At 56.7% G+C, this 27,486-nt stretch overlaps 1 protein-coding gene across 4 annotated transcripts; it reads right to left on the bottom strand.

Moving 5' to 3' along the window:
• Positions 1-345: 345 nt before the first annotated feature.
• Positions 346-27,300, bottom strand: SPSB1 (splA/ryanodine receptor domain and SOCS box containing 1). 4 transcript variants are annotated; one of them, XM_064396926.1, is made up of 3 exons: positions 27,093-27,300; positions 5,546-6,361; positions 346-2,301 (listed from the first exon to the last, which is right to left on the bottom strand). In XM_064396926.1, exons 2-3 carry the CDS (start codon positions 6,237-6,239, stop codon positions 2,174-2,176), a joined length of 822 nt encoding a protein of 273 aa, XP_064252996.1. In that variant the 5' UTR covers positions 6,240-6,361; positions 27,093-27,300; the 3' UTR covers positions 346-2,173. The 4 variants fall into 4 exon arrangements, with proteins under 4 accessions (XP_064252996.1, XP_064252999.1, XP_064252998.1 ...); XM_064396929.1 differs by lacking the exon at positions 27,093-27,300 and adding an exon at positions 26,528-26,646; XM_064396928.1 differs by lacking the exon at positions 27,093-27,300 and adding an exon at positions 18,720-19,898.
• Between the last annotated feature and the right edge of the window lie 186 nt (positions 27,301-27,486).

Here is a 27,486-nt window from a genome sequence, read left to right as displayed (position 1 = left end):
GGGTGCTGGCACAACCTGGGAGCCTCCTGCCCTGCCCAGCAGCAGGCAAGCAGTGCCAAACCAGCTGAAAACAAAGCCAGCAGGAACCCAGGGCTGCCTGCTCACAGGGCACCCCAGCTCCACCTCGGAGGCACCCAGGGCAGCTGCCCACTCTCAGCCTGTGCCCACCTTACCCGCCTTTCAGCTGCCAGGTGTGGGCTGTTATCCCCAAGCAGAGACAAAGCCGTGGCAGCCCCTGCTCTGCCTGTCTGGGCAGGCTCCTGGGGAATAAATGGAATAAGTCCTCGTGTAGAAACAGAGTCCAAAGAACTCCGATCAGTTCATGCAAACAAAACCCACCACAAGTAATATTTAATAAAGTTTATTAGGTTACTGAGTGCTATCTACAGTCATAAAATAGAAAGGATTCTGAACTGTACAGAGTCATGTCCTGGTGAAGTGAGGAGAGATGGAAATGAGGGAGCACAAAGAGCATCAGGAGTAGGGAGAACACAGCTACTTCCCTGGAGTTCTGGAAGACACTGGTTCCAGTTGAAGGCAACCAAGCAGGGCTCCACACACACTGAATTTTGTGTCCCACCCTGCAACAGAAACTAGTACAAACCCCTACGTTGAAAAAAAACCTCATAGAATATTAGAATAAAAAAAGGGGCACATCACACCCCACCCAGTCTTGGCACCAACTCTGTGCTTTAAAAAATATACTATGCAAGTAGTTTATTTTCAAAAAGGTACCCTACAGCAGCTGTTTAAAACATGTTCTTATACATACACCCCACATATATATATTAACATTTTCAACAACTAAACTCATTTGTACCTACACAAAACTGAAGGGATAACTCAAAAGCAAAACCAAAACAATCACACAAACATTTTTCAAGAAAAAAACCACAAAGAAATGTGCAAAATAACCCCAGAAAGGCAGCATAGTAACCTGTGGAGAGGTGAAGAGAGCAGCTCCTGCTGACAAAGGAGTGGCATCCTCTCTCCCTGGCTACTGAGGATCTATTTGGGATGTGCTGATTTTGCCTGAATTGCTTGTCCTGTTTATTGCAGCCCTCTCCTGCTCCCTGGAGAGGCTCAGTTTCTGCCTGCAGATCACCTCTGGCTGTCTGCTCCCGGGATTGCTCCTCAGCTGGGGGCCAGCCCCACCAGCAGGGCAGAGCCCCTCCTGCTGCAGAGCCGGGATTAGGCTGGTCTAGGACAGAGCAGAGCCTGGCTGGGATGAATTGGAGCAGCTTATCGAGGAGAGAATCCCTGGCAGTGCCCTCAGAGAACCTGAGCATTGCTCTGAAGCCTCAGGTGGGGCAGAGCTCAGGGGCCAGGGCCTGCAGCTGTGCCAGCTGTGTGCCAGCTGTGTGCCAGCTGTGTGCCAGCTCACACAGTGCCACCCTGGCGCTCAGGTCTGTCCTCCCCTGTCCCACACCAGCCCCAGAGCAAAAGCTGCAGCTTCCAGTCAGGAAGGAGGCGTGTGGGGACACAGCCTGACCCAAAATCAGCTGTCAAACCCACGGGGGGAGGCAGAGCAGAGCAGGAGCAGGACGAGCACTGAAGCAGGAGGCACAGCCTGTGCCACAGCAGCACAGCAAGGTGACAGTCCCAGCACAGATACAGACATCAACACAACCACCTTCTCCAAATGAAGGAGTGTCTGGTGGAGGAAGGGCTCTTGGTTTTGGTGTTTCAGGGCTTGGGGATGTACTTTTTATTTTTTGGCTTTTAAGAAGTCATCAATTAATTCTTTATGGCATTCCAGACTCTTTCCAACTCTGCTGGCCATCCTGAGCCTTTCCATTCTCTTAACACTTCTACTCCTAATGCCTCCTCTTCCCCCAAATTGTCTTAATTTTTACTTTTATTATTATTCTTTTACCACCATCCTTCCCTTTAGCTGCTCCAGAAGAACCATTCCCCCAAGGCAGAGAGGCAGCACAGCCTCCTCTCAGGAGGAGAGGGGAGCACAGAGCCTCTGTAAATGTTCCTTTTGTGAGTGTGCTGGGGAAGGGACTCCCGAGGAGCAGAGCACCCAGCTGTGGAGCCAGGGCTGCCCCAGGCTGGCCAGGGAGGCACGGGGGCTGCAGCAGGGCACGATCCTCTGGCCAGGCAGCTGCAGCAGCAGGAGAGCCCAGGGCTCCACGCCTCGCTTCCACCTCTGTCCCGCAGCACGGGGTCACTGGTACAGCAGGTAGCTCTTGAGGGAGGCTGGCAGGGGCAGCCTGGGGATCTCAGCCAGCCTGTCCTTGCCCAGGGCGAGCCTCACGGCCCGCCGGCACAAGTCCATCAGGGGCAGGGGTTCAGCTGGGGAGAGAGGGACGAGACGTTACCAGCCCTGCAGGGGCACGCTCACCTGGCACAGGGTGCACACTCACCTGGCACAGGGTGCACACTCACACACTCACCCTGCTGCTTCTACACACAGGGAACTCTGAGCACCTGGAACGAGGTGCACACTCACCTGGCACAAGGTGCACACTCACACACTCACCCTGCTGCTTCTACACACAGGGAACTCTGAGCACCTGGAACGAGGTGCACACTCACCTGGCACCTGGCACAAGGTGGCACAAGGTGCACACTCACCTGGCACAAGGTGCACACTCACACACTCACCCTGCTGCTTCTACACACAGGGAACTCTGAGCACCTGGAACGAGGTGCACACTCATCCTCCTCTTCTAAACCCAGGGAACTCTGAGCAGGAGCACTGCACACCTGGCACAAGGTGCACACTCACCTGGCACCTGCTGCCTCTACACCCAGGGAACTCTGAGCAAGAGTACTTAACACTTGGAATGAGGTGCACACTCACCTGCTGCTTCTAAACCCCAGAGAACTCTGAGCAGGAGCACTGCACACCTGTAACGAGGTGCACACTGACCCTGCTGCTCCTAAACCCCTTCAGGGAGCTCTGAGCAGGAGCACTGCACACCTGGCAGGTCTGCAGCACCTCAGCCATGCAGGTGAAGCTCACCCAGCAGGGCACGAGGTGTCTGCAGGCCACTTCAGCCACGGGTGTGAATGAAACAAGCCTCCAGTTCCAGCTGGAAGTTCCTCCTCTGCAATTCCAGTCGTTCCACTCAGAGCACATCTTCTAGCCCACGCCTCCCACTGCAGTGCCCAGGAACTTCTGTGAGAGTCACCCAAGGAAAAGGCTGCAGCAGCAGAGCCCCACGGGCCTGGGTGCCCAGAAAGCAGCATGATTTATCTCCCCCAGGAGGGGAACAGCTGCCAGCCCCTCCACTTACACTGCACAGCTCCCCAGGACAACAAAGCCATCTGTCAGAGCTCCAGGTGCTGCTGCACCCTGGCACTTCCAGCAGAGCAGTCCCTGCAGTGTCACAGACCTGGGGAGGATACAAGCCCTTGGCTATCTTTTTCTGCATCCTGTACTTAAAACCCTGAACAAGATAATACAAGTTTTTCAGGAATGGCACACGGGGCCCTTGGCTGCTGAGGAGTCACTCACAGCACAGGGGGACTGAGGTCAAAGCCAGAGCTAAAACACCCCAGCTGCACAGGAGGAAAACCCACGTTGGCTCCTCACTGCTGAGCCTGTCAAGCTCACCCCGAGGGGCTCGTCCTGCCCCCAGAGAGGGCTGACACATCCCAAAGCAGGTACCTGCCCATCCTCCTGTGGCCTGAGGGCTCTGCTGCTCCACTGGGGAGCTTCCTTTGCTCTCAGACACCTGCAGGCAGCCACAGGTGAGCTGGGCTGAGGAGCTGCAGCTCCCAGCAGCTTTGCTAGAGCTCCAGCTCCACAGCACACGAACCTGAGCGCTCACACAGCTTGCCAAGCCCACAGTTCTGTGTCACAGCCCCTTACCCTGCTGGCCCTGCACAGGGACAGGCTCTGCTCCTCTCTGCCCTGGCTGGACACTCCTCAGAGCCCACGGCTGGCAGCACTGCCCTGGCACTGCCCAGGGCAGCTCCTGCTGAAAGCACTGGGGCACAGACTGGCTGCATTCAGAGCCTGCCCCAGTTCTGCCTGCCCTGCACAGGCACAGAGCCACTGCCCAGCACCCCCAGGACAAGGGCCTGACCCCCAGGGCCTCTGGATATCCACAGAACAATCACATTGCAGTCCAGTGGCCTCAAAAGGAGAGGCTCCTCCACAGAGATTCAGGATTGTCCCCACCTAGAAAGCACACAGACACACACACACATGTGACCTGCTTCCATTCACAAGCAGCACAAGCACTGGGCAGTGCTGCTCTGAACGCTCAGAGTGCTCAGAGCCAGACACCTTCCTTCCCTCTGTGCCAGAGCAGCATCCCTCAGGGCTGGCCTGCTGCCCACGGTTCACTCTCAGCTCAGGGCTCTCCACTCCTGGGGGTGGCCCTGCCTGGTGGGAGCAGCTCTGTGCCAGCAGCTCTGTGCCAGCAGCTCCACTCTCGCTGCATTGGAGCGCAGCTGCAGCTTTGGGCTGGGCCCTGCAGCACAGCCTGGTTCCTGGGGCTGCTGACATCCCTGAACTGCTGGGGCAGAAGGAGCTGGGCTTCCTCTGGGTGTGAAAGTGCTCTGCCAAGAGCTCTCTGTTTGGTCCTGCAGAGTTGGAGTGCATTTCCCAAATGCAGATTTCGCTCCTGCCCCTTTGCAAGACTCTCCTGTGCCAGCCTGATTTCTGGTGGCAGCTCTGTGGCACTCAGGGCTCACCAGTGCTGGACACCTCCAGCACAAACAGAAGAGCCCAGCATGCTACAGCCCTTGAGCAGACACTGTTCTGGAATGCAGGGGAAACTTCTCTTCATACCAATACTGCCAAATTTATTTCACTAGCGACATAAATCCAGATTTTAATCCACTTCCTTCACCTCTCTCCTCCACCCTACCCAGAGGACTGAGTCACAGTCTGGCCCCATGGGAACTTCTGACTATGAGAGATAACAGACTTTAGCACATTTGGACAGCCAAATTTATTACTAAGCTGAGCTAGAGATGGATGTGCCTGCTAGTGAAGGGCCTGGCGTGCAAGCTGGGCTGACGACAGCAGCCAGCCCCTGCTAGAAACGAGCACACCCTGCTCTGACAGAGGCAGGGCAGGGAGCTGCTCTTCTGAAAGATGGAAAATGTTCCCGATTTCTCAGATGGGAAGATCTGTCCCTGTCCTTGCCTGCAAGGGTTCTGAAAGATGGAAAACGTTCCTGTTTTCTCAGATGGGAAGATCTCTCCCTGTTCTTGCCTGCAAGGGATTTTAAACATCCCCTCCAAGGAACGGGATTGTCTCAGAGAGTGTTTTCTGCAAAGAGCCACCAGGATCCCAGTGCCAGCAACGCAACTGTCAGAGGAAGATCCCTGCTGCTCTTCTGGCAGCAATGCAAGGCTCCCCATCTCTAGCTGCACAAGTGGCATCACCTCCTCCCAGCAAACCACCTCCCCAGCCCCGCGGATCGCCCTGCTGGCAGCACAGCCGTGCAGCCAGACACTCTGTGCACCCCCAGAGCAGCACCAGCAGTGCTGCTGCTGCTGCCAGCCACGGCCAGCCCTCCAGCACCAGCAAAGCCCTGCCAGTTTGCCCAGTTTGCCCAGCAGGGCTGATACTCACGGTCCAGCCCGTTCAGGTAGCACATGCGGATCTCGCAGTGGCCCCACACGGCGCTCACCACCGGGTACAGCTTCTTGCCCTTGAGGCCCCGGAAGGCCACCCCCATGTACTGCCCGTCCACGATGAAGCTCAGCGTGCCGTCGTCCATGTCCAGCACCACCAGGAAGGAGTCGGGCACGATGAACGTCTCGTCGGGCTCCAGGAAGGCGGGGTAGGTTTTGCTGGGCTGGTTCTTGCCGTCGTGGTAGAGCCTGTTGCGGCCCAGGTCCCAGCCCCAGGACTCGTGGTTGTTGCCCACCAGGGTGGTGTAGCCCACGGAGTGCAGGGGGGCCTCGGCCGTGGCCACCCCCACCACGGCGTGCGTGCCGCGCTGGCGCATGGCCCAGGTGATCTGCCACACGTGCAGCCCCCGCGTGTAGCCCACCTTGCCGCGGATGGCGTCGGTGCTCTGGGCCACCGGGTGCCGGTGGAACATCAGCTTGTCGTCCTCCTTGACGAAGACGTTGAGCGAGCGGTCGTTGTTGTTCCACGAGTGCAGCAGCTGCACCTCGTAGGACACCGGGGGCATGTCCAGCAGCAGGTCCAGCCGGGTGGGCTTGCTGTAGTCCAGCCCCTGGAGCTCCTGCTTCAGCGGCCTGTACACGGGGTCCCTCATGTCCACAGTCTTTATGCCACCCGTGACCTTCTGACCCATGGCGCGGCCTGGCCTGGCCTCCTCACGGGCTCATGGATTTACCTGGCAGCTCCTGCTGTCATCCAGCCCTGCGGAAAAGGGTGCCAGGAGGCTCTGGCAAGGTGTGCACCGCTCAGGATTGCCTAATGGACGGAAAGGAAAACAGGAGACGGGTTAAACATTAGCACACCCAGCCCCGTGCGCCACATCCGCAGAGCACAGCGTTCGTCTGCTCATCCCAACAATGAACAGATTCCACCACCCAGGCAAGCTGCACACACCGCTGCAGGGCTGAGGGGACAATTCTCTGCAGCCAGAGCTGTGCTGAGTACCTCGGGGGGCTGACTGCAAGTCCAGGGCAGCAGACACAGGCTGCTGGGGGACACTCATCCCAGCAGCCCCGGGCCCCTCCAAACCCTGCAGCCAAGGGCAGATAAACCTTTGCCTGGCTCGTCCCGAGTGAGCGGCTTCTCTTCTCCAGGAGGGAGAAAAATCCCCAGTTTCAGCTGCAGAGCCCAGGGGGAGGAGCAAGGTCCTTCTCACAGTGGAGCAGTTTCCCTTCCAGAGTGCAGAGAAGCCTCTGAGACGTCCAAGCCAGCTTGGCCAGGGATCCTTGCTCACTCTGCACCTCTCCCCCAGCACTGCATCCACTCAAGTGTCTGCTCTTACTCAGCAACACAAACAGCCCTCTGTCACACAGCTGCCAAACTGGGGGCAGCTATTAGGAGAATTAGAAGTGGGAGGGGTGCAAACGAGCTTTCTAAGAAAAAAAAGTGTTATTTTAACATTTCCTGAAGTGAGGCAATCATGCAGCGCTCCTGCCAGCTACAGTCACAACACTTACTCACAAGCAAGGACCTCATCTGGCATAGAAAACAGAGCATGAATCAGATCTGGTTTAAAAATAAGATTACTGGACATCAGCAAGGCTCCAGCTAGGAGGTGAACAGGGAAGGCTCTGGGTTAGGGGTGACTTCAGCAGCCTCCCCACAGGTTTTCAGTACCATTGGAACAGTGAGAGAAATCCCAATTCTTCAATAACAAGAGACAAGACTATTTTTTCTTTCCTTACCCACTCTTTAAAAAAATCATGAATGGCGAGGAAAATGCCTGAGATTCTTTAAAAGTCACATCCCAAAGCACAGGCTGCAGCACAGATATTTCAAACTATTCAGGGACCTGAGATGTTGGGCCCTGAGACAGAAGATGCCATTTCAATAGGCCCAACCATGCTGAGATGCCCACCACATCCTGGAAGTTAAATAAACACCATCCCCAACACCCAAACAAATCCTGGACCTGTAAGCCAGCTGGTCAGCAGCTGCAGACAAGCAATAACAAAGGAGGGCAGCCAGGGGTGCCAGGGATGGCTGAGCTGCTGTGCCCCACGGGTTTCCCTGGCTCACAGCCCCTCAGGTGACAAGGAGCAGCCCCATCTCCAAGCCAGGCATGCCAAGAGCAAGCCAAACCAGCCCTCAGCTGGGGACGTTAGTGCTGGGATTAAAAAAGCAGGGATTTCTGAGAGATTCAGTGCAGGCTCTTTGCTCAGGCTGGGAAGAATCCAGGCACAAGCACCAGGTGAACTCCCTGGCATCCCAAGGCCCGAGGCACATGGACAAAAAAAAAAGCTGTCAACAAGGGACTGGCAAGGCACACGTGGAAGTCCACAGGCAAATTCAGCTGTTGGAATTTTGATTAGGATAAGGGAACAAAACATTGGCAGAGGGAGGAGAGGCAGAGATTTCCTGTGCAGTACATGTGAGAACACAAGAAGCAAAACAAAGCAGACTGCAGGAGTACTGGTGCAGACCTCTTTGAAGCACAAAACACTCAGGAGAAGCAAGGGAACACAACTGTGCTCTTCACTAGCAAAACAATGCCCGGTTCATTGTGGCTTTTTGCCTTTTGCCAACAGAAGCTTCAGGATATTCCTCTGAGGCTGCTGCAGCAGAAGGGGAATCACAGGAGAGACAGGATCACCCCAGGAGCAGGTTTCAAACACAGGCACCACTCATCCCCTACACTGGTCAGGAGCCTGTCCCAGGCACTGCTCAGCAGAGGAAAATGGCCAGAATAAGGAGAAAGGGGTGAAGAAAGGTGAAATATTGAAACAGAGGGGTGGGTCAGAGTGAGAGCAGGGCAGGCACAGCCCATGCCAGCACCGAGTGCAACACAGCTCCTGGGCAGGGCAAGGCAACAATCCCTGCTCACAGCTGGCACTGCAGAGTGGCACCTTGCCCTGCAGCCAGGAGCACAAAGATGCCCCCATCTCTCAGAAGGAAAAGCCTCTTCATGCACAACGCAATGCAGGCACTCTCCTGCAGGGAGGGAGACAAAGGCCAGTCCTGTGAAATGAATGGATTCACGCCCTGGGCAGCTGCACAGGAGACACAGCCAGCCATAAATGAGAAGATATGCTGGGGAATGAGCTGCTTCAAAGGCTTGGAGCTGCTGCAGGTTTAAGTGCAAATGTAAACACTGAAAGTGCTTTTATCTGTCTTATCAACAGCTCAGGCTTGCTTCAGCTCTGCTCTGCTTTGCCAGCACCAGCTCATCCCCACATGCACTCCTGCTCCCATGCTATTTTCAGCTCCATTGTTAACCTTCTGGGCTTAAACACCAGGGAGTGAAATCCTACGGCTGCCTCAGAGAAAAGGATCCACTGCAATTTTCAGCCAGAATTAGACCTCCCTTCCATTCAGGTGCTCAGAGCAAGCTCCGTTTGCCATACTAGAAGGAAATGCCAGGCTCCAAAACAACTGCTTGCTGCAAATGGATCAAGGCAGGAGACAGCAGAGACATTAAATGGAAGGCAAAGTCCTGGTGTTAAAGAGGGAGAACAGCTCTGCAAGCAAGCCTGTGGCAGAGCAGAGCTGGTGTCCAGCTTCCCTCTGCGGCTCAGAAGCTCTGGAACCTCACAGAGTTTGTCCCCCCCTTGCTCTGCACCTGCAGGACACCCTGCACCAACAACAGGGACCATCCAGGATCCTCAGCTCCTTCATTCCAGTTTTACTTTGTTTCCTCAAGTCAGTTTACTGTGGCTTTATCTCCTCCCCATAACATTCACTAGGTGCACTTGCACAGATAAGAGGCAAACCTTTAAACACCTCACAGGCTCTGGGTGCTGTGCAGACAATGAATCAGAGCCCTGCCCTCGAGATTTCCAGCCTGGAACACACCTCAGGAGAAGAAGAGGAAATTAATACACTGCACATGGCCAGTCACTTGCTTACAGCTTTAGAAGCTGAACCAAAGGATCCCCGACAGCACCAGTGAATGAGACCAAAAACCCACTGCAGTTTTGCTGAGGTTTCCATGATTTCAGTAGAAAAGCATAAAGAAAAGTTGGTTAATTTTCTTGGGCTGAATGTCCACCCTGCAAGCCAAGAGCCAGAGGAGCCACACAGCTGCTGCTCTGCTGGCTGACCTGCTAGCAGGTAGGAATGTGCACAGCCAGACACCCCACAAACACCCTCCACAATGCCTCCCCTTCTTCGGAACTGCTTCCACAGCCGGGACCCCCTCCTGCCCTGGTGGGGCTGAGAACAGACCCCCTGATCCCAGATATTCTGTGCAACCAAGCTAAAGGTGGCTCCGCAATGCTACAGCACATCTGGGGTGGGTGGAGAGGGAAGGAGCCTCTAAGAGCACCCAAACCTCAGCCCCAAGGAGCCAGGACACTGCACTGTGCCTGCTGCTAGCTCGGGGCACCTGGAACACAGCAGGTGACCTGCACCGTGGGTTTGTGCAGCTCTGGGGGGCTGGCACACCTGGAGGGGGGCTGGCACACCTGGCACACCTGGCCTGGGTGGGCTGGCACACCTGGAGGAGGGCTGGCACACCTGGAGGGGGGCTGGCACACCTGGCACACCTGGAGGGGGGCTGGCACACCTGGCACACCTGGCCTGGGTGGGCTGGCACACCTGGAGGAGGGCTGGCACACCTGGAGGGGGGCTGGCACACCTGGCACACCTGGCCCAGCAGGGCTGGCACATCTGGCTCAGCAGGAGGAGAGCTGGCACACCTGGAGGGGGCTGGCACACCTGGGCCAGCAGGAGGAGGGCTGGCACACCTGGCACACTGGCCCAGCAGGGCTGGCACACCTGGCACACCTGGCCCAGCACTGACACAATCACTTCAGCAGACTCTGGCCCCAGCACCTTCCCAGCCATGAGCACAGGGCAAACCCTGGGCAAAGGCAGCTCACCTGTGCTGCTGGAGCTCCCCGGAGCTGTGCCAGCAGAGGTGACAGGGACAATGGCACCAGGACACGGCCAGGGCGAGTTTGGGTGCTGCAGCTGGGATCAGCAGTGGGCAGGCAAGCCTCGCTGCAGGGCAGAGCTTTTGGCAGCCTCACACTGCCCAGGGACAGCCTGCCCAGCCCCACTCCTGGGGAGCAGCTTGGCTCTGCAGCTTGGGCTGCTGCAGGCATTGCAGAGAGTGAAACTGCAGCACAGGGCTGGGAGGCTGGGCAAGAACAGCCAGGGCAGTGCCCAGCAAAGAGAAAAATGGCCCAGCAGAGCAGAGCCCCTGACAGGTCACTGTGCTGGAGTCAGGAACACGTCCCTGGGGCTGGCAGGGCTGGGAGACCAGCACAGACCAGCACAGACCAGCACAGACCAGCACAGACCAGCACAGAGCAGCACAGAGCAGCACAGAGCAGCACAGACCAGCACAGACCAGCACAGACCAGCACAGAACAGCACAGAACAGGGACCCAGGCTCTGGTGCCAGCCCCCCGAGCCCTGCAGGGAGGGCAGCAGCAGGCACTGCTCACCCTGCCAGTGCCTGCAGCCACAGAGGCAGCTGTCTGGGTGAGCACAGCCCCTCTTCCTCGCCCTGGCACTCTGCTGCAGGTCCTGGCTGCTCTGGCAGTGCCCTCTCACCATCCCTGCTCTCCAGAGCACAGCTCTGAGGTTACAGCACATCTGAGCAAATGAAAACCTGAAGCACTAACCACCACCAAGCCACTTGCTAGACACTTAAACACATTTCCACTGCCACCCACCCAGCCAGGTCCTGTGAACTACAACGCTGCATAATCCGGCAGAAAATGATTCTGAGCAACAGGAGAGAGTTTACTTGGCAAAATATCTGTAATGATGGAAGCAACTCAGAAGGAGTTCCAGAAGTTGGTGCCAGAGATCCTCTCTCCCACTGAAGGCAGGTCACAAACAGCATTCTGGTTGCAGACAAAAGGCATTTCTTTAAATGAAAGAAGTGAACTCGGGCTGCCTTCCCTCACAGAGGAAGTTTAGGGGATGTTTCAGAGGTCATTAGGCTCCTTCCAGCTCTGCATAAGGTAAATCATCACTGTCAGCTGCGTGTCGAAGCCAGGCACAAATCAGGACTCTCTAAAATAGCTTCTCACAGGCAGACTGCAGTCATTTGTCTGCAACAATCATGTTCCTGGCATGAGGCTCTGCTGGTCCAGCCTCCCCTGGCCAGCCCACCCAGGCCAGGACCCTCGAGCAGCTCTTTTGTCTTTTCCAGAACCACCTGGCAGGAGGTTTGTCCTGGGTGTTCTGAGGACAGCAGCAGCGCCAGGAAGCTGTGCAGGTTACACCATTATTATTAATCATTATTAATTGCAGACTCTGCATTTCCAGCAGCTCATCCCTCACCCTGCTCTGCTGTGTCCATTTCCTGTGGCCTTTGCAGACCAAGCCAGGACAAGGAGACTCTGGCTGGAGACAGCTCATTTACTGCCTCTGCAGCTCACAGATGCCACAGAGACTCCAGCAATTGCTCTTTTTTCAGCATTTAGCTGTGCATCAGGAGTTCACTCTGAGCACACACCCCTGGCTGCTGAACACTCAACCCTGAGCAGCATCATGCCTGTTTTCCCTCCAGCACTATTTGATAGGCTGCATTTAGAGAGGCATTTCCTCCACAATTAAGCCACCACGAATTTTAAACAGTAAATGTTTATGTTCAGAACTATTTGCATTAAGGAAGCCCACATAATCCAGAGTGAGCCACCCTCTTGCACAACAGCTCCCTGCTTTTTGGTATTCCCCCACTTAATCTGCAGCCCACACTGCCCACTGTCCATCCCCCAGCTCTGTTTAACCATCTGGATTCATTAGCTTTGTCTGATAATGAGGGGAGCAGTGGGTGGAAAGGATGAAGTTTGATGTTTCTGCCTCTGCCCAGAGTTTCCACTCCTGTATCAAAAGCACTTTTTTGGCTGTGGCTGTGAGATTGGCCAACACCACCAGCAACCCATCAGCACAAAACTTTTGATAACAAGGCACTGCTGTCCCCTAAAAACAGTTAATGAATTAATTTTGAACAGAAATCCATGCTCTCAGCAGCCACCTACCAGAACTGCCCTGTCCCTTCCCAGGGACAGCAGGGCAGAGCATTTCTCAAAAAGATGGTTTGAAATCATCCACAGTGGAGTGTGAGGATTCAACCTCCATCTTCAAAAAGATGGTTTGAAATCATCCACAGTGGAGTGTGAGGACTCAACCCCTGCTCCCAAAGGCAGTACAACATCTGTGCCAGGACACACAGCAGCACTCCTCCCTCAGGTAAAGCAGTTGGAGCTATTTGAATATTAAGGTTGTTCAGTTGCTGTCTCTTCCTTTTTTCACTTAAGGATGTCACAAGCACTGCTAACAGTAAAGCAAAAATCCCCACAACAGAGCAGCTGCCAAGCACCAGATTACTCAGCCTGTTACTCCCAAACACGTTTATTGTGTCTGCAGCTTCAGTACATGTATTTACATCAAACACATCCCTGCCAGAGGGGAAGTTGTGCAAGTGTCTGGTACTGCTCACCACTACAGAAACAGCACTGCAGGAACCTGGGCCATGCACTGCAAACAAATCAATCCTGTCCACTGCAAGTCTCTGCTCCCTCCAAGCAGACTCTGACAGCTCTGGGGCTGCTCTGATCCAGAGGCCAGAGCAGCACATTCAGCAAAATCAGGGCCTCGTGGTGCAGAACTGGAGCTCTGCTCCATCCCTGCCTCCCTGGCTCTCCAATCTTGTTCCCTCTCACCAGTTCACTCCTGTAAACCTTCAAACCCAGAGCCTGTCCAACTCTGGGCAACCCATTCCAAAGCCTGGCAAGCTGCATGGTGACACAACTCCTCATCCTTGGGGTTGAGCATCTCCCTCCCTGTCCCAGTCATCCCAGTTCCTTAACCAGCCAGTTTCAGGTTGAATTTTGTGTTAATCCTCAGTCCAAATAAATCCTAAACACGTGAATTCAACCCCTTGTCCCAGCTGTTAGTGCCTTCACACCACACAGCAAATCACTGTAAGGACACAAACGTGGATCATCTCCCATTCCTTACTGCCTCACCTTGACACAGGGAAAATCTCAGCATTCCCCTGTAATATTTACCCAGATCTCTCCATCCTGGGCTTCCTAAGTGCTGAAGGAAAGGACTGAGGTTGCCTCCTCGTGCAGGGAGACCCCAGTGGCTCTTTCACACGTTGATCTGCAGATTCAGGCTCTTCCCAGCCCCGCTCTGGGGAGTCTGAGGTGTCACCACTGAGGACAAAAGCCCCACAAGAGGAGACAGCTGAGTCACTGAGGAAGTGACTTTTCTCTTACTGTTTAGGAAAGCATTCTGTTCACTTGGCAGAAGGATGTTTTCAGAAGTCACCACCCCGCGAAGCACCCGAGGCAGGGGCTCCTCACAGGTTCCTTGAAGAGCCCCAGAGCCTGGTGCATTCTCCAGTGCCTCCAGCAGCTGCCCATGGGCAAAACCACCTCCAGTGGTGTCCCCCAGAGAGTTCCAGCAGGTATTTCCCTGTCCCTGCTCTGAAATGGGATCTGGACCATGCCCTGCTCCATCAGACAGAACGTGCTGAGTGGTGACAGCAGCACCTTCTCTCCTGTGCCTGGCCCAGCCAGCACAGCCCACGTTCAGGAATTCTCCATTCCCTGGAGCAGGAGCAAGGCTGTGGCTCAGCTCCATCCTCTGAGGACAGGCAGGCTCCAGCCCCCCTTGGAAACAGCCCACAGCCCCTCTGGGAAGCTCTGCAGGAACAGGGCTCCTCTTTCTAAGGGGAAAAGATGAAAGATGCTCACATGGAGCTCATGCTCACGACATCCCTGTGAAGGCAGGAGCAATCTGCTGGCCACAGCTGGCTGCCCTGCCCAGCCCTGTGTCCCCCACATTTCAGGCTGTGGCTGGCACCCCCAGAGCTGTGAGCACAACCTGCACACACACCTGGGCACGACACAGAGCCTGGCACCCCCTGTCCCACCTGCACCCTCTGAGCTGTGAGCACAACCTGCACACACACCTGGGCACGACACAGAGCCTGGCACCCCCTGTCCCACCTGCACCCCCACCCAGAGCTGTGAGCACAACCTGCACACACACCTGGGCACGACACAGAGCCTGGCACCCCTGTCCCACCTGCACCCCCACCCAGAGCTGTGAGCACAACCTGCACACACACCTGGGCACGACACAGAGCCTGGCACCCCCTGTCCCACCTGCACCTCCCTGAGCTGTGAGCACAACCTGCACACACACCTGGGCACGACACAGAGCCTGGCACCCCCTGTCCCACCTGCACCCCCACCCAGAGCTGTGAGCACAACCTGCACACACACCTGGGCACGACACAGAGCCTGGCACCCCTGTCCCACCTGCACCCCCACCCAGAGCTGTGAGCACAACCTGCACACACACCTGGGCACGACACAGAGCCTGGCACCCCTGTCCCACCTGCACCCCCAGAGCTGTGAGCACAACCTGCACACACACCTGGGCATGACACAGAGCCTGGCACCCCCTGTCCCACCTGCACCCCCAGAGCTGTGAGCACAACCTGCACACACACCTGGGCAGGACACAGAGCCTGGCACCCCCTGCCCCACCTGCACCCCCAGAGCTGTGAGCACAACCTGCACACACACCTGGGCACGACACAGAGCCTGGCACCCCCTGTCCCACCTGCACCTCCCTGAGCTGTGAGCACAACCTGCACACACACCTGGGCAGGACACAGAGCCTGGCACCCCCTGCCCCACCTGCACCCCCAGAGCTGTGAGCACAACCTGCACACACACCTGGGCACGACACAGAGCCTGGCACCCCCTGTCCCACCTGCACCCTCTGAGCTGTGAGCACAACCTGCACACACACCTGGGCACGACACAGAGCCTGGCACCCCCTGTCCCACCTGCACCCCCACCCAGAGCTGTGAGCACAACCTGCACACACACCTGGGCACGACACAGAGCCTGGCACCCCTGTCCCACCTGCACCCCCACCCAGAGCTGTGAGCACAACCTGCACACACACCTGGGCACGACACAGAGCCTGGCACCCCCTGTCCCACCTGCACCTCCCTGAGCTGTGAGCACAACCTGCACACACACCTGGGCACGACACAGAGCCTGGCACCCCCTGTCCCACCTGCACCCCCACCCAGAGCTGTGAGCACAACCTGCACACACACCTGGGCACGACACAGAGCCTGGCACCCCTGTCCCACCTGCACCCCCACCCAGAGCTGTGAGCACAACCTGCACACACACCTGGGCACGACACAGAGCCTGGCACCCCTGTCCCACCTGCACCCCCAGAGCTGTGAGCACAACCTGCACACACACCTGGGCATGACACAGAGCCTGGCACCCCCTGTCCCACCTGCACCCCCAGAGCTGTGAGCACAACCTGCACACACACCTGGGCAGGACACAGAGCCTGGCACCCCCTGCCCCACCTGCACCCCCAGAGCTGTGAGCACAACCTGCACACACACCTGGGCACGACACAGAGCCTGGCACCCCCTGTCCCACCTGCACCTCCCTGAGCTGTGAGCACAACCTGCACACACACCTGGGCAGGACACAGAGCCTGGCACCCCCTGCCCCACCTGCACCCCCAGAGCTGTGAGCACAACCTGCACACACACCTGGGCACGACACAGAGCCTGGCACCCCCTGTCCCACCTGCACCCCCAGAGCTGTGAGCACAACCTGCACACACACCTGGGCACGACACAGAGCCTGGCACCCCCTGTCCCACCTGCACCTCCCTGAGCTGTGAGCACAACCTGCACACACACCTGGGCACGACACAGAGCCTGGCACCCCTGTCCCACCTGCACCCCCAGAGCTGTGAGCACAACCTGCACACACACCTGGGCATGACACAGAGCCTGGCACCCCTGTCCCACCTGCACCCCCACCCAGAGCTGTGAGCACAACCTGCACACACACACACACCTGGGCACGACACAGAGCCTGGCACCCCCTGCCCCACCTGCACCCCCAGAGCTGTGAGCACAACCTGCACACACACCTGGGCACGACACAGAGCCTGGCACCCCCTGCCCCACCTGCACCTCCCTGAGCTGTGAGCACAACCTGCACACACACCTGGGCAGGACACAGAGCCTGGCACCCCCTGCCCCACCTGCACCCCCAGAGCTGTGAGCACAACCTGCACACACACCTGGGCAGGACACAGAGCCTGGCACCCCCTGCCCCACCTGCACCCCCAGAGCTGTGAGCACAACCTGCACACACACCTGGGCACGACACAGAGCCTGGCACCCCCTGTCCCACCTGCACCCCCAGAGCTGTGAGCACAACCTGCACACACACCTGGGCACGACACAGAGCCTGGCACCCCCTGCCCCACCTGCACCCCCAGAGCTGTGAGCACAACCTGCACACACACCTGGGCACGACACAGAGCCTGGCACCCCCTGTCCCACCTGCACCTCCAGAGCTGTGAGCACAACCTGCACACACACCTGGGCACGACACAGAGCCTGGCACCCCTGTCCCACCTGCACCCCCAGAGCTGTGAGCACAACCTGCACACACACCTGGGCACGACACAGAGCCTGGCACCCCCTGTCCCACCTGCACCCCCACCCAGAGCTGTGAGCACAACCTGCACACACACCTGGGCACGACACAGAGCCTGGCACCCCTGTCCCACCTGCACCCCCAGAGCTGTGAGCACAACCTGCACACAACACAGAGCCTGGCACCCCCTGTCCCACCTGCACCCCCAGAGCTGTGAGCACAACCTGCACACAACACAGAGCCTGGCACCCCCTGTCCCACCTGCACCCCCAGAGCTGTGAGCACAACCTGCACACACACCTGGGCACGACACAGAGCCTGGCACCCCTGTCCCACCTGCACCTCCCTGAGCTGTGAGCACAACCTGCACACACACACCTGGGCATGACACAGAGCCTGGCACCCCCTGTCCCACCTGCACCTCCCTGAGCTGTGAGCACAACCTGCACACACACACCTGGGCACGGCACAGAGCCTGGCACCCCCTGTCCCACCTGCACCCTCTGAGCTGTGAGCACAACCTGCACACACACCTGGGCAGGACACAGAGCCTGGCACCCCCTGCCCCACCTGCACCCCCAGAGCTGTGAGCACAACCTGCACACACACACCTGGGCACGACACAGAGCCTGGCACCCCCTGTCCCACCTGCACCCCCAGAGCTGTGAGCACAACCTGCACACAACACAGAGCCTGGCACCCCCTGTCCCACCTGCACCCTCTGAGCTGTGAGCACAACCTGCACACACACCTGGGCACGACACAGAGCCTGGCACCCCCTGTCCCACCTGCACCCCCAGAGCTGCCCAGCTCCCCCTGCAGCCCCCAGCCCAGAAGAAGGCCCTGGGGCTCCCAGGTGAGGGGGGACCTGCACCTTCCCCCACCGCACGCAGGGCTCAGCAGCTTCCAGCTCTGCTTTGCTTCCAAGGAAGATGGAATTACCTCCAAGACAAAACCAGCAGTTTTGTTATCAAAGTTAACTAGGTACTTTGCTTTGAAATACAGTTTCTTCCCCTGCATCAAAGGGCTGTTAATTTTAGTCTTGTAGCAAAAAAAAAAGAGTTGAAGAAATGAAAGCAGCATCTGCTTGGAAGAGATGAAGGCAAGATAAAAGGTGTCTGTGACAGAAAGCTGGCAGCAGCCTTGTGTTTTCTATTCAAGTTTAATCTGGGAACAACAACCACCCTTAAACATAACAAAAGCTGTGGAAAAACCCTTTGCAAATCCAACAACATAGCCAGAAGATGCAATTTCTCTTCTCCAACTGCTGCAGCAGCCAGCTGAGGAGTCCAGACAGACCCAAGCTTGCTACACCAGGGTCACCCTGAACCTCCAGCCCACAACATCCCTGCCTCAGCTTCCAGCTCCTTCTCCCTCCCCCAGGTCTGCAGGGTTTCCTAGAGATCTCCAGAGCAGAAGGAAGCTCTCAGAGCAGCTCCAGGACGGCTCCAAGGGCACCAAGGCAGAGCAGAGCAGAGCAAACAGCAGTGACATTTCTGCTCTGCCCAGGACAGGCTGTTCCTGCACAGGCTCCATCAGCATCAGCCCTGCTGCAGTGGAAGAAGTGAAGCACGGATCCCTGGGCAGCAGGGAGTGTGGAAAGCTGCTCCGTGTGACCTTTAAAGGGCTTGGAGAACCCCAGTGCCCGGTGCCCTCTGCCTGACCCAGCCAGCTGCCAGCCTCTGGCCAGATGTGCTGCTCACCTCCCATCCCGAGGCAGTGCCAGCAGCTGTGCGACTCCAACACCGGCCACAGCAGCAGAATCCCAAGGGAAGAGCTGCACAAACACGGAGCAGAGCAGGGCCCAGGCGTTTGTCAGCAGCCAGCAGAGCACTCCAGCAGCAGGCTGGCTGGGGGAGCCCTCCCCAGCAAGGAGGGGTGGCCCAGCAGCTCCCGAGTGCTGAACTAAGAGGATATTCCTGGCAGACGGATTGCACAAGAGACAGCTCGCGCTGCCAGCTTTACTGGAACACACTCAGCAGCTCCCCAGAGCAGGGCATGCCGGGATGATGCTGGATTTCTGACTTGTCATTAGCCAAAAAAGTTTAATGACACGGTTGGACTCTGTGTTTAGCTGTAATTGACCTGGGACGTCCCATAATTAGGGAGAGACACTGCACATCTCACTGGAGCTGGCAGGGAGCACAGACTCAGCGTGATGCAATTCTGCTTTCCCCATCACCTGAAAGGGTCCCTGGAAATTGCTGTGGTGGTGTGAGAGAGGCAGGGTGACCCAAAAGCTTTGGCTGGCTTCCTAAATCATCCACCAAAAGCCTTCACAAAGCAGCAATTTTGAGAAGCCTTTCTAGCTTGCCTGCTTGAAGCTTTATCCTGTAAAAGCTCAAGCAGACAAATCACATTTGCGAGTGCAGAGTGCACCAAAACGAGGAGGATAAAAGCACATTATACAAACTGCGGCTGCAGGAATGCACATGCTGCTTTCACAGGACATCTGCACTGTAAGGTGGCCAGATATCCCAGAGCAACTTTTTCCTGGAAATAGCAGTTGTGGTAACACGGAACAAATGTTTTTGCCAGAAAAAGTGACCAAGACATGCACTGCAGCATTGCTCCCAGTAGCTGCAATACTGGTTCAAGTGGAAGGAGTGAAATTTGCCCCTCAGCCTTACTGGGACAGACTCAGAAATTCAGTCCTAAACAACAGCTTCACAGGCTTGAACTCTGTAAATCAAGGGATATTTGAAGTGGCTTCCTCACCACCATGTCCTGCAGGGGAGGAACGAGCCAGCCACTGCTCACATCTGAGCTCTGTGTGGTGGTGACAGGGAATGCCAGGATGGCTTTTGTCCCTTCTCCTTCCACCTTCCAAATGCTCTGAGGCCACCACAGAAGCCTGAGTAAGCAGGGTCTGAAGAACACACGTGTCCTTCCTTCCCTCCCTCCCTCCCTCCCCAGGGCTCCTCAGCAGACTAAACTGTGGCTTTCCCCTCCCAAACAACAAAATTCCATACCTGTAATTATGCCAGCAGCTTTCTGCTGTGCCTAGCCAGACTTGGCCATCCTCTGCACGAGGGTGACCCACTGGGAGACCTCTGCAGTGCAGGAGACAAGAACAGTGCAGGAGCCAGTGATGAAACACACTCCTGAGCCCTTATCTGGGCTCTAAACAGCTGCCAGCACTTCCAGGCTTCAAAGGCAAGACAAAAGCTGTGCAGCCAACCTAGCCTCCCTACATACCACAGCCACCACAGGTCCTCGTAAGTCAACATGCCTCCCAAAGAAGTGTTTAACATAAACCTTTGTAGAGTCACTTCATTCCTGGTGAACCCAGCTATTTGATGTGGGCCACGAAAGCTCCCGTGACATCAGTGGAAAGTTTCCAGTTAGAAAACCAGGCTTGAGACAGATTAATAGAAGTTAAGAAATAGAGATGAAGAAGCCTTGTAGCAGCAGTCAGGGGATCTGTTCTTAAGCAAGATGCACTCAACAAGCAGAAAGAGAAGCTGCCTTGCTTTTTCAGAGTTTAGAGATCAAGAAGAACAGAGATAAGGCAGTTGTGCTGTCTCCAGTGTGCAGGCTGCTGTCTTTTCTGGGCTGCTCAGCCTCAAAGCATGTTCAGCTGCTTCTTGGCTGCTGCTGAAGTTCTGATTCCTCCTTTGGAGCAGGCTGGATGGCTTGGCCAAGACTTGCTGTGTGCAAACACCAGTTTGAAAGCAATGAGAAAGCCACTGCCACCCACCACCCAGTGCACCACAGATGTAAACTGTCTGGAACACCCAATGTCTGGAACATCAAACAAAGCCACCAATCCAACAGCCTTTTCCTCCACTAAAACCTCACACCAGACTAAACTCACCTTGAGGTTTTATGGTTTTATTCCTGCAGTCAGCTCATCACACTGCCAGTGCTGACATGGAATGGAGCACCAGCTGAACCCCCCAGGTAACACCAACCTTGGAGAAATCAGCCAGGACTGGACACAGCTGCCTGAGGAGCTGCTCACCCTGGAGAAATCCGTCTGAGCACGGATAATTGGACTGCCCAGCTCTCCTGTCAGACCCTAGGCAAAGCAGGGTTGCACTGAGGGACCTGCAAAGCCACCCTGCCCCTGCTGCCACCCTGTCCCTGCTGCCCACCGGGACCCCAGGACTTCCCCCAGGCACCACCAGCCTGGGTCACACACCATTTCTGCTCAGACTCCTTCTGTGCTCCTCTCAAACGTGCCAAAACAGGGTTTGGGAGCACACTGAACGTTTTCCTGCTGAGAAGGGTTTCATGCCAACACAACCCCTGCTGTGCTGCTCTGCACCTTGAGATGGAGACTCCCACGAGGCCAAGGATTCTTCCAGAACCAGTCTAGACTGAGCCTCGGGTGGTGTTTTTGCCAAGTTTGAATTCAGCCTAATCCAAACAGCATAAGAGCACTTGCCTCTGAACAAGTGCTGGTTGTGACACCTTCCTCCCCACATGAGTGACTGCAAGCTTCAACCCCATTCTCCTGTCTTAAACACACAGGGGGATTTCTCCTCAGCCCCAGCACACAGCACACTGCTCTCCAGGGCCCACCTGCATCAAGAAATCTTCCACCTAAAGCTCCAGGAGCCACTCAGTTCTGATTTCTTACCAAAACCTGCAATTAGCCACATCCTACACCAAGGGACAAAGATGGAAGGCACCTCCTGAGTCACAGCCGAGTTCCCTTCTGCAGAGAACACAGCAGGAAGTTCTTACAGGAGAGATACCTACACCAGGCACGGATTGAAGAGCACCCAGCAGAACAGGTTCCCTTCCAAAGGGAACAAAGTCCAGCAGCAGAAAACACCTGGAGGTCCCTGCCCTGCTGAGGGGCACAGCACAGCTCCCCTGGCAGCAGTGCCCTGCTCTGCAGAGGGCACAGGGCACTGCAATGTGCCAGCCTGCCTGCAGATGTGGGCACTGCACAACCCTCCCTGCAGATGTGGGCACTGCACAACCCTCCCTGCAGATGTGGGCACTGCTCCATGCCAGCCTGCCTGCAGATGTGGGCATTGCAATGTGCCAGCCTGCCTGCAGATGTGGGCACTGCACCACCCTCCCTGCAGATGTGGGCACTGCACCATGCCAGCCTCCCTGCAGATGTGGGCACTGCTCCATGCCAGCCTCCCTGCAGATGTGGGCACTGCACAACCCTCCCTGCAGATGTGGGCACTGCTCCTGCCAGGCAACCTCACCACTCCCTCTGGAAGTGTTGACACACAGAGCTGTGCCTCTTGCAAGCCCAGTTCCGTGTCACACCAGGCTCTGCCAGGTTACCCAGATAAAGGCTCGGATTTAATTATTTCACGTTTTTGTTACTCATGCCACAAGTGCAGATTTGGACTGGCGTGGGCACTGTGGGCACACGGGACCTGTTCCTTCAGCAGTGTCACCAGAAGCCACCTGACACCCTGCTGGCCAGAGGGTCAGGAACACCAAGTGTCAGGGAAACATGAGTGAACTCCCAGGAAAGCTCTCCATTCCCTCCAAAGCTGCTCCTTTCACACTTTAAAATATCCCAGTATTCAGCAGCTTGTTGGCCCTTGAGTGGATCACCTGGAGATCAATTAATTAAGGCAGCTGTCAAGAAGTGACAGTATCCAAGTCCCAGGATGGAGCTCAGCCACTGACACATTAAAAAGCATAAGATACACAGCAGATTAGCTGCCCCTCTTTAATCGTGCCCAGCGCTGCACCTCGGCAGGGCAGCGTGCCACGCTCCCAGCCTTGCAGCAAGGTCCTGCTGCAACCGGGGCCACGTGTGCAGCCCTCCTGCCCCGCAGACCGAGCTGGGCTGGGGATGCCAGTCCCCGAGCCAGCCCAGGGCCAGCTCTGAGGCTGGAAGCTGTCCCAGCTGATCCCTGCCAGAGGGAAGCACGGCACCAGGAACGCTGCGAGGCGAGGAACGGGGGAATAACAGAGGGCAAAGCAGCGCCCTGGCCACTGCAGATCAACATTCAGCAGTTCATTCACTCCCACCCCACATGTCCCAGCTGCAGCGTGCCCCAGAACAGAGCAGTGACACTGTGGGGACAGCAGGCAGGGCAGCCCAGGGCTCAGAGCCCGGCAGAGGGGACAGCACAGCCTGCAGCAGCCGTGCCTGTCACAGGAGCCCGGAACACAGAGTCCAGCATCTCCATTTCCTGCCCACAGGCACCAAGCCAGGTGCTTTCTGCATCCACACGGGCCCACAGCCCTTCTCTGCACAAGGGTCAGCAGGTTTATGCTGCAGCTGCTGAGCTTACAGGAACTGGGACACAGACACGGGTCCTCCCCTTCAGCTCACCCTCACCAGCTGCTCACACAGCTCGGGGTATTTCTTGGCATGGGCACCTCCTGAACCTCCAAGCCCCAGATGCATGACTGCCCTGGGATTAGTGTGGGACAGAGCAACCCCTCCCTCACCGCCCACATGTAAACATGACTGGTTTGCCTTCAAGGAGCACTGAATATCCAGTGAGACTCAAGGGCTGACTGAGCACCAAGGGAGATCCTCCACGTGGAGCTGCTGCCAGCACTGCACAACCCATCCACCCCTCACACCCCGCGGGAAGGAGCACAGGCTGCTGTGTGGAAGCATTTCCAGAGTCATTCTTGTTCTCCTCTCACTGAGCAGCAGTGCAGCACAGAGCCAGGGGCTGACGTGCCACCCAGCAGTGAATCAGGGCAAGAACCACACTTGGCAAACTCCAGGGCCTGCTGCTAACCTCCAATCACTACAGTTAGGATGCAGGCAGTTCTCACATCTCTGCATCAAGTGGATTTTAATTTACAAGAGGCCATTCAAACCAGAATGTATCCACGGAGAAGCTTGCACCAAGAATTTCCAAACATCTGAGACCGATGCAGCCTTCTCATGTAGAGAACGCCTTGGCCTTACCCCTGGCTTGCTTTTCTTGGCAGCTCACCATCCGTGGCTCACGTTCTTCAGAACGAAGTTGTTTCTGCAGTTTTTGTGCAACTGAGTGCCTTTGTACATTTATGGTGTCAAGGCCCCATCTGGGATCTCCTCAGGACAGATTCCTGACTTGATAACATACCAGCTCTCCAAAGAAAGCAGCTTGAAGCTAACATCGACACAGCTGCTCTGACTTAGAAGCTTCATCAAATTCCCCTTGCAGGCTAAAAGAAAAAGCCCATGTTTGGTAACTCCATTCAGACACCACCACCTTCTGCCCCAACTGCTCTCAACTGCTCTCACTCTGGTTTCTGACAGATGGTGCTGCTTGTTGGGGTGCCTTTGTTTGTTTGTTTAAGTAAAAAACTCTCTCCTTAAAGAGAAAGCTTTGTAAGAGAACAAAGAAATGTGTCACTTTCTCCTCCCAGGGGAGGTTTTACTGTTACACAGCAGCAGCACTGCTTCAGCTTCCAGTCTATCTTCCCATCTTCTAGGACAGAAAAAACTCACAAGGCCCTGAGACAAGGAAATATCAGTGCACAAGACCCTCCAGTGCTAGGGGAAAAAGCTAAAGCAAAGACATGTGGCAGTTTCTCTACTAAATGAGAAAAAGATGCTGACCCAAAAGACTCTGAATCTGACCTGCAATGCTGCTGAAGTACAACACATGAAACCAGAAGGGAGGATGACAAGGCATCATCTTTTAGCTATTTTTTAGCTAGAATTTCTCACACTCAGCAGAAATTATTTGGCCATTACCTGTAGCCCACATCCCATCTTTGTCAAGGACAACTGCACTCTTCCCCCAGCAATTATTCATGGAAACAGAGGCAGCCTCAGCAGTTACTCACATGGAGTAACTCAAGGGAAGATTTCTTTGTTTTCCAGAGCAGTGCATGACTGAAAGTGAGTCAACACCTTGACATGAGCTCATTCTGCAAAGGCCACCAGCACAGGAACCCAGTGGCTGCAGTCTGGTACCAGACACTTACTCACTTCTACTCTGCAGGCATCACAGAGCTTTGTCTGAAAGCAGCTGCTGTCTGACTCGTGACCTGGCAAGGCAGGCTGTGGGTGAGCTCCACCACACACCTGGAAACACAAAGGAGAGGGGCAGCAGCCCCACAGACCCAGTTTGGGAAGCTCACAGCTCAGGCAGGTCTGGCAGCTGCTCCTCACTGCTGATATGCTGAGCTGCCCTGCCAGTCAATGCAAGCACAAGGCTCCTGCACAGGACATGAAGATAAGCTCAGCCCAGCAGGAACCACCTCACTGGGGCTCCCTGCCAGCCCAGTTAATCCTCACCCCTGTCAACACCAGCCCTGGGTGACTCCAGGCTCAGTAAGTACCAGTGTACTAAAGCCCAAAATTACAGCACTGGCCTCTCAGAGCCCCTGAGATGCCAATTCCAGAGTGTGCAGAGGCATCAGCCACAAAACCTGACCCGAACACAAACCACAGAGAGCCACAGAACACCCCCAATCCACATCTTATATTCTTCAAAAGCTACATGGTGACTTGGAGCATTATCTGTCAGCACTGCCCACACGCAGTCTCAAACCCTGGCACGGTGTCCTCACTGGCTCATTAGCTACAGATTTTAAATTCCAGGAACTTAATGAATTCTTAATTAGCCTTCACAAGACAAGCAGACCTTGCAGGCTGCTTTCACTTTTTCTGAGGAAAGGAAACAGGGTCCAGGGGGAAAAAGCAACCCAGAGAGAGGAGAGCAACAAGCAGAGGCCATTCCCACCTCCAGCAGCAGCGAGTGACTGCACACCAGCACAGCTGCCAGCTCCTGGAACAGCAGCCACATCCCAGCAGCATCCATCAGGAGTTTACAAACAAGCCCAGAGCACATGATAGTGCACTTCAGTAACCTCCAGAGCAGACAGAGGCTGCAAAGGCTGCTGCACTGCAACATCCCCTGAGGAACACACTGCTGCAGCTCATCCCCTGCCTTCAAGGGGGAGAAGAGCAAATTCTGCTTGATGCATCCATCAGCACCACTACTGAGAGCCTGGGCAGGGCCAGCAGTGACAGGGCAGGAGGGACAGGGCAGCTCAGGGAGGATGCTCCTCCACTTCTGCCAACAGCAGCACGGCTCTGTGGCACTCCTGGCTGCTCCCTTATTAACTCACCACGGAAATGTCCTTCCTTGCAGGCTGGGAGAGCACTCTGACCAGCCCATGGCCAGACCACTCGCACTGAAAGGCCCTGGAGGCTCTGCCCAGTGTGGTCCTGATGGTGCAGCAGCCAACTTACACCAGCAAGGCTGAGCTGTCTGTGCTGCTGAGCTTTGCAACGCTGCATCTGGTGTGGAAATCAGATGTTGGAGGGGTGGGAAAGACACAGATTACTCCTGGGACAAAAGGTTCATTGAGCCAGCCTGCATCGCTATCATGGGGAAAAAAAAAAAAGAAGAAAAAAAAAAAAAAAAGAAAAGAGGAGATCTCTCTCCAAGGAGCAACTCCCATTTTTACAATCATTTGTAAACTTCCTTATCTCGAGCCACGGCTCAGACAACTGACAGTTTTTGAAGCAGGCATGGCCACCGGGCACCCTGGCTGCCCACCTTAGCCAGGGAATAAGGACAAAACACAGCATGGTCCAGCAGGAGGCTACAGCAAGTCTGACCTTACAACAGCAGTCCAGGTCCTTCAGATAGAGGATTATGTAAAGCCCCGTCGTGTTCGCAGAGCTTTATGGAGTAAGAGACGAGACACAGCAACCAGACCTTGTACGGTGTGCTCCGGATCCCCCGCAGACCCTGCACGAACAGCCCCGGTACCCTAGCGAGCGATCCGCACCGGTTACCGGTGTCTGCTCTCCGAGCCCCGCACGGTACCGAGCGATCTGCACGGGTTACCGGTGTTTGCTTTCCGAACCCCGCACGGTACCGAGCGATCCGCACGGGTTACCGGTGTTTGCTTTCCGAACCCCGCACGGCACCGGGCTCCGGCAGCCGCCCCTCCCGCGGCATCCCCCGGGGCCAGCACCCCATCATCAGAGCTCCCCGGTGCCCAGCACCCCACCAGAGCCCCGGGCCGCCCCCGCTGCAGCCGGGCCCGGCAGGGCTGCGGCCATGGCTCGGCCTCGCCCCGGCTCCGCAGCTGGCACCGCCCGCGGGCCCTGCCCGGCCGCGCTCGCGGAGAGGCCGCGGAGCCGCCCCGCACCGCCCGCCCCCGGCTCCGGCTCCTACCGTGCCCGGGCTGCCCGCCGGACCATGGCCCCGCTCCGCTCCGCTCCGCGCCGCGCCGTGCCGTGCCGTGCCCGGGCAGGCCGAGCCCCGCGCCCGCTGCTCCCGGCGCGCCCAGCGGGGCCGGGCCGGCATCACATGGCCCCAATAGCGCCCGGCGCGGCCCCGCTCCGCCCCCGGCACGGCCCGGGGCGCGGCCGCTCCGCCCGGGCAGCGCCGGCGGCGGGCGGGGCCGGGAACGGAACGGGGCCGGGAACGGAGCGGGGCCGGGAACGGAACGGAGCGGGGCCGGGCAGGGAGCGGGGCCGAGAACGGAGCGGGGCCGCGAACGGCGGGGCCAGGGCGCAGCAGGGCTGGGAACGGAGCGGAACCGGGCAGAGAACGGGGCCGGGGAGCA

This window comes from Passer domesticus, chromosome 22 (assembly GCF_036417665.1).
Source record: "Passer domesticus isolate bPasDom1 chromosome 22, bPasDom1.hap1, whole genome shotgun sequence".
Classification (NCBI taxonomy): domain Eukaryota; kingdom Metazoa; phylum Chordata; class Aves; order Passeriformes; family Passeridae; genus Passer; species Passer domesticus.
The sequence above is the reverse complement of the archived record's forward strand: the minus strand, read 5'-3'. Positions and strand labels throughout refer to the sequence as shown.

Bases quoted from the DNA above. Each gene is read 5' to 3' on its own strand.
- SPSB1 (XM_064396926.1), bottom strand. From the start codon at position 6,239: ATGGGTCAGAAGGTCACGGGTGGCATAAAGACTGTGGACATGAGGGAC. The intron at 2,302-5,545 runs GTGAGTATCAGC...CTCTCTCCCCAG, and splicing joins CTACCTGAACGGGCTGGACC to CTGAACCCCTGCCCCTGATG.